General features: G+C 40.7%; 1 protein-coding gene across 1 annotated transcript; it reads left to right on the plus strand.

Annotated features, from left to right (window-relative positions):
* Nucleotides 1-1256: 1256 nt before the first annotated feature.
* LOC149469161 (putative CENPB DNA-binding domain-containing protein 1) lies at nucleotides 1257-2499 on the plus strand. The gene is made up of 2 exons (XM_089669664.1): nucleotides 1257-1559; nucleotides 2383-2499. The coding sequence occupies exons 1-2, from the start codon at nucleotides 1257-1259 to the stop codon at nucleotides 2497-2499; spliced, it is 420 nt and encodes a 139-aa protein (XP_089525790.1).
* Nucleotides 2500-7383: the final 4884 nt, after the last annotated feature.

Here is a 7383-nt window from a genome sequence, read left to right on the forward strand (position 1 = left end):
TGCACGGTATTTACCACAGATGCAGCTCACCCAGCAGACGTTCACATTGAGACTCCACCAAAATGTGACATTAACATTGAGACTCTACCCAAATGTGACATGCACATTGAGTCTCCACTAAAAAGTGACATTCAGATTCCATCAAAAAGTGGCGTTCAGATTGAGACGCCCCCCCCCCCCCCACCCCAGCATTAGGTAGATCACCCCAATGACAATAGCTTCAGATTCCATTGCTTCCTCTGACAGGGAAGGTTTGGAAAGGTAAGTGGTCGGATATTTCCTCTGATTTAAAATGTCCAGATAGAGCGGGGGAGGATTAGAACCCCTGTTAATCTTTATTACTACCTGGGGCTCCATTAGAGAGATTTCCCCTCACTTCCTGTCCTGCTGATGATGGTGGTCACCATATAGAAAGTAATGGAAAATCTGCACCAAGTGAACAGACAGAAATCCCCTGCTAACATGCTGCAGAGTGGGGTATTTGCTCTCTGTTGGAAGCAGTGGTCTCTCTACAGTAGTTCAACATGCCCCCCTGACGAGTCCATGCTAGAGACCTCTAATCAGCAAAGCCGATGTTCCATACTAGTGTTTGAGCTCTGGGTTTTGATCCAGAAAGGGGTGTGCTGAACCTCTGTAGAGAGTCCACAGCTTCCCTACAGAGAGCAAAGGTCCCATTCTGAAGCATGCTCGCAGGGTGCAGGCTTTTCTATTCAGAATGTCGCTGATTTTTAATGAAAAGAAACTGTCAAACATATATTGCACGTATTTTGCTTTTATGCATAAGCAATGCATTTAGCTCTTAATAACTGAAAGTTGAATTGACCTTCTAACTATATTATATAACAGAGAAGGAATCAGGGTCGTGAAACCTAGGACAACAGCTCCTTCATGAAGGAATGAGTAGTAGTAGAATGGGAGGGTCTCACCTTTCTTGATGGATTCTTCATTGACTTACTATTAAGTAAAACCTTGGATTGCGAGTAACATGGTCTGTGAGTGTTTTTGCAAGACGAGCAAAAATATTTTATAAATTTTAACTTGGTAAACGAGCAAGGTCTTGCAATACAAGTAGTACGTATGCTTTGTCTGCCGAGCGTCACACCACAAATGAGCCGATGGTTTTTCTCTCTCACTGCGGGAATTTGGGTAATCGTTTCCCGGTCTCAGTCAGCGTGCCTCACTCATATAGTCAATATTTGTACTGCAACAATGAATGAAGAAAAAAAAAGGTTGAAAAGGAATGCGGTAAGAAGGAGATGATTACGGTGGAAGTTAAAAAGGAAATCATCGAGAAGCATGAACAAGGTATGCGAGTGGCCAACATCGCAAGATTTTATAACATGTCTACATCAACAATTTGCACAATAATAAAGAAGAAAGAAGAAATAAGGGGGCTAGATGCATTAAAAGGAGTCAAGAGAATATCAAAGCAAAGGCCACATGTTCTGGAAGATGTAGAAAAGTTTCTTCTTGTGTGGATAAATGAGAAGCAACTAGCAGGTGATACTGTGTCTGAGAACATTATCTGCAATAGGGAAAAGGCCTTGTACACCAACCTTGTAAGTAAACTGCCACATACGTCGACAGAAAATTAAGCAGGCTTCAAGGCGAGCAGGGGATGGATTGATAACTTTAAGGGAAGTGGCATACATAGTGCTGTGAGGCACAGAGAGGCTGCAATGAGACAGGGCTTTTTTGAAAAAAAGATGCCAAAGAGCACCTACGTTACAGCAGAAGGGAATGCAATGCCTAGTCACAAGCCCATGAAAGACAGTCTCATCCTCTTGTTGTGTGGTAATGCAAATGGGAATTTTTAAAATCAAGCCCCTGCTCGTGTATCGAAAATCCGCGAGCCTTCAAGAAAAGCAAGGTGCAGAGGAATCAGTTAAACGTTATGTGGTGGTCCAACAGCAAGGCTTGGGTCATGCGTATCTTGTTCGTTGAGTGGATCAACGAGGTCTTTGGTCCTACAGTGAAGAATACCTTTAGAAAAGAATCTGCCACTCAAAGTCTTTCTGACAATGGATAATGCTCCTGCTCATCCTCCAGGCCTGGAGGATGACTTTCTGGAGGATTTTGAGTTCATTAAGGTCAAGTTCCTTCTTCCCAACAACACTCCACTACCCCAGCCCATGGATCAGCAGGTCATTTCCAGATTTAAAAAGCTTTACACAAAAACACTATTTCAGTTATGTTTCGAGATGACTGAAGGAACAAACCCTCCGAGAGTTTTGGAAAATTAATTTCCACATTGTGAACTGCCTCAAGATCATCGATAAAGCCTGGGATGGGGTCACTAAGAGAACCCTCAATTCTGTTTGAAAAAAACTGTGCTCTGATTGTGTTCTTGGAAATGACTTTGAGGGGTTTGCTCAGGAACAGGAGCTGCCGGTTGTCAAAGAAATTGTGTCCTTGGGGAAGACCATGGGACTGGAGGTGAATGAATACAACATTCAAGAACTGGTGAACATGGCCAGGAGTCAACCACCAAGGAACTGATGGATCTGCATCGCGAGCAAATACAAGAGGTTATGGAGGGTATCTCATCTGAAGAGGAGGATAAAAAGGCAGAGGAATCCCTCACTTCAAATGAGATTAGGGAGAAGTGTAAAATGAGGGAAACAGTGCAAAATTTTGTAGAAAAGCACCAGTGCAAATGATAAATCTGTTTAACGACAATGCAATGTCACAATTCCACCAAATCCTCAAAAGGAGGCAAAATCAAGTGTCATTGGATAGGTTCCTTGTTAAAGTCGCACAAAAAGAAAAAGATTCCAGTGAGCTAGCAGACAGCAGTGATCCCGTTAGTGATCCTCCTCCTCTCCTCTCTCTCGTCACCCTCACACCAGCCACGATTCTTTTCAAAGGTAAAGTGCAGGTTAATTTATTTTATTTTTACTTTATACTGTATTTTGTATTACTGTAATTTATATGAATAAATGGTTCTGAAAAGGATCATCTGAGTTTCCATTATTTCTTACGGTGAAATTCGCTTTGATATAGGAATGCTTTGGATTACAAGCACATTTCCTGGAAAAATGATGCTCGCAATCCAAGGTTTTACTGTATATCAGTGCACCAGGGTGAGTGAGGCTGCAGCCAAGAGTGATAAAAGGTCCAAGAATTTCAGCAGTTTCACCAATGTAGAGCCTTTAATAAATAAAATGCCATTTTAGTGGTTCCAGCCATTACTCTGCACCAATAAATGAAATATTAACAATGTGAATGAATTTCTGTAATTGTCAGCTATAACTCTCTCTCCCCCTGTCATCATGACCAACAACTATTACGTCAATGAGGCCCTCAATGAGAGCTGGAAGTTCATACCAGCCCATTCTGTACCCATGCATTTGGTACCTTCCAGACAAAAGTGAGTAACTCTACCTTCTGCTAATTTTGTGGGAGAGGTCGGTATTAAATGGTTATCTTCTCAGAATTTTTCCGTAAGTGACACCTATCTTTCTAACAAACTACCCAAGGCTGCATAAGGATTTACATAGCGAATCATTTCTATAACCTCTTCTTTCTTTCTTCTGTACAGGCCAATGTATTCTTTGCCATGGAATACCTGAGTGATGGAAACCTGCATAAATAAACTTCATAAATAAAATGGTACCATTAAGTGTTGAGATGACAAGGTAAGTCAATGGGGTACCATAATAATAGGGATGAGAGTAGAACATAGTACTGTAGATAGTTTACATCAATATGTTGCCTTGTTCTTGATAAGGCAATGGGGTACCATGATAACAAGGTTGAGGGTACTCTAGAAAGACCACATCAAAGTGTAGGCTTGTCCTAGATATGAGATAGGCAAGACAACAGGGTACCATGGTAATAGGGATGCAGGTGAAACATACAGTAGTACTGTACATAGATCACATCAAAGTGTAGGCTTATCCTAAACACAAGATTGCGGCGGGAAGGTTGGACTTTCAGTAGATCTGTCCTACCAAAGCTCTCCCTATACACATAAAATCACATACTGAGCAGACATCCCAGGCACCAGACAAATCTTGGCAAACCTCTAGTGAGAGTGATTATGGACAATCCTTTTTACCCTGAGAATGATCTTTGCAATGTGTCCATAGATACTGTTTGATGGTTTGACCTCACTGTGGGGTGGGTGATGATGTCAGCAAGAGCCTGGCAGGAAGAAAACTGCAATGTATGCTGCTGAGGTCTGTAAATACAGGGAGATGTGGTGTAGATTGACAGTTTTGGGAACTAACTGATCTGGGAAGGGAGGGACCCCCAGTGTAATGACCCCCCCACCAACAGGTAAGTCTGTCCCCAGATCAGTTAGCATCAGTTATATCCCAGTCTCTTTGATGAATATATAGGGATGTCTGCGGTTATTTGGAATGTCTATTTGCTGTACTGTATGGGGATGTCACTTTGGTATATGGGGCAGTCTCTTTGCTGAATTGGGCATTTAATTTGCTTTATGGTGCTGTCTTTTTGCTGGATTTGACCATCTCTGCTATATGGAGCTGCCTCTTTGCTGGATTAAGCCGTCTCTTTGCTATATGGGGATGTCTCTTTGCTGGATTGGGCCATCTCTTTGCTGGATTGGGATGTCTCTTTGCTATATGAAACTCTCTCTTTGCTGGATTGGGCTTTCTCTTTGCTATATGGGGCTGTTTCTTTGCTGGATTGTAATGTCTCTTTGCTCTATGGGCCATCTCTTTGCTATATGGGGCTGTCTCTTTGCTATATGGGAATGTCTCTGCTGGATTGGAATGTCTCTTTGATGAATAAAAATGGCGATGTCCCTGCTGTATTGGGCCATCTCTTTGCTATATGAAGATGTCTTTGTTGGACTGAAATGACTCTTTGACTATATGGGGCTGTCTCTTTGCTGGACTAGGATGTCTCTTTTAATATTTTTGCTTTTCTTTGGTCGCACAATCAGGGCCGCTAAGTGTAAAACCACTACACACAGCAGCACCTGCCTGATCCAGCAACATTAAGGATTCCAGAGAAGGGAGATCCTGTATCCAGGCAACCTGCACCCACCTATCCCTTAAGGGAACCTCTGGCCAGCTAGATCTTCTCCTTACCATCCTGTGTGCTCCCACCACCACTACCCACCTAGAGGGAGGATCATTGTGTTTCTGACCAGACCAACCACCTAGAGGGAGGACATCTTCCCTTATCCCAGACCAGACCCTTAAGGAGGCTTCTGTGGATTTTACTTAATGCACATTTACATTGTGCATCTGGTGAGTGCACAATCTCTCTACACTACTTGGAACATCATCACGTATTATTAGGAGAGCACTATATAGATTATCCATTCGTCTTTAGTGACATTACGGAACATTTATTCATTTTTCTATATTTTATTTTTTCTTTACATATGGACTGTTTTACTGTACATATAGTCATTTAATTTGCATATCAATTTGCATTACATTCATAGTGCTGCACTATTTATTTATATTTGTTATAAGGCTTTATTTTGGTTTCCTTGAGTGTCCAGCAGCTTACTCCATAGAGCACTCACTTTTATTGCTATCCCATTTTTAGATCATTGTATAATGACTGCTGGGAAACCTCATGCTGTCAGAATACAAAAGCTATGTGGGAGGGATTCATCAACATTGACTGTTGATGGGGAAATTGAGCATTTTCTTTCTTGCAAAATTGCTTATTGTATGGACAACTATACACTTTAAGAGAGACTGTACAATCACATTTGGACATCTTTACTATCACAAAAAACTGTTTGTGAGAATGTTCATTTGCTGCAAATTCATCAGCAATTTTAAATATCCATATAAAACTTTTCTATGTATTGAGCTAAATTCTCCCGCTATGGAGAATATTGTCTTCCAACATGATTTAGTTATAGCAAGCATACACAACTATACCTGATAATTGTAGCGTTAGGATAATGTTTTCGTTATTTTTTGGCTTAGATTACTATACACAATGCTTACCATCAATCTCTTCTATCTCTCCATAAGATTCCTCACTGCGGAGATCATTTCTGGCCTGCAGTTCCTTCATGAGTACCACAGGATTTCAAAGCAGACAACATTCTACTGGATAACGTTGGACTCTACTGGATAACGTTGGACAAGTCAGAATCGCTGACTTTAGTTTATCAGCAACAGGTGCAAGCTTCTACATGGCCCTGTATAACTTGGTTGGAAATTCAAGGTTCATGGCACAGAAATCCTGATCATGGGAGGTGTCACTGTGACCAAGCACAAGCCATAAGAGAGATCCATTTGGGATCTTTGGGAGCTCTATGTACAGTAGCTACACTTATGATTGCAAATATATGCAAGAAAAATTTCTGTTTTAACATTTTTGAACTAGTTTAGACACGCAATTTATTTGCTATAGATCTCTACATTGGGAAACATTACAGTAGAGAAAGGAGAGCAATTTGCAGAGGGGCCTTCACGTGGCACTGCTGCTTCACATATACAGTCAGGTCCATAAATATTGGGACATCGACACAATTCTAACATTTTTGGCTCCATACACCACCACAATGGATATGAAATGAAATGAACAAGTTGTGCTTTAACTGCAGACTGTCAGCTTTAATTTGAGGGTATTTACATTCAAATCAGGTGAACGGTGTAGGAATTACAACAGTATAACCTTCATGAAAACCAATAAATATACACTTATTGGGATCTTTTTTTTACCAAAAATATGTAGTAGAATACATTTTATCCTAAATTTATGAAGAAATGTATTTCTTTAAAATTTTTTATTGGATATGTTTTATAGCAGAAATTTTCATTTTTTTCTGTTTATATTATAAAAAATATAAACCCCAGTGGAGATCAAATACTACCAGAAGAAATCACTATTTGTGTGAAAAAATCATATAAATTTCATTAGGGTAGTGTTGCATGTCCGCCCAATTGCCAGTTAAAGTAATGAAGTGCTGAATAGCAAACAAATGGCCTGATCATGAAGGGAGTAAAACCTTTCCGGACGGAAAGTAGTTATTCTTTGAGACCTCTGCTAAAAACTAGGGCACCTCAGTTTGCCCTGACCATTCTCTGCTCCTTTACTCAGGAATACCAATTTTCAACACCTCAGTTATGGTACAGTTGTGTCCTTGTGTTAGCGCAGACAGAATTATGTTGGCCATGGCAACCAAATACTAACACCCTATAATGACTGACTGCAACAATATAATTGGTTGCTATGGGAAACCTGAACACCCACCTAAACCATGCCTCAGGAAGCTGACAGTGCAGCCATGTGACAAACTCAATGACACCCTGTGACCTTCCACTCTGTCCTCATTAGGCACACCAAAATGGAGCAAGGGTTAAATAAAGTGGGTGTGCCAAGATAGCAGAATGATTTCCCATTCTAATATGTTTAAAGGTAAAGTTTAATACCAAA

This window comes from Staurois parvus, unplaced genomic scaffold (genome assembly GCF_062004578.1).
Source record: "Staurois parvus isolate SC_StPar_1 unplaced genomic scaffold, SC_StPar_1.0 ptg000080l, whole genome shotgun sequence".
Taxonomy (NCBI): domain Eukaryota; kingdom Metazoa; phylum Chordata; class Amphibia; order Anura; family Ranidae; genus Staurois; species Staurois parvus.

Coding starts and splice junctions, on each gene's coding strand:
- LOC149469161 (XM_089669664.1), top strand. CDS start 1,257: ATGATTACGGTGGAAGTTAAAAAGGAAATCATCGAGAAGCATGAACAA. Junction 1,560..2,382: donor AGGCCTTGTACACCAACCTT/GTAAGTAAACTG, acceptor GCTCAGGAACAG/GAGCTGCCGGTTGTCAAAGA.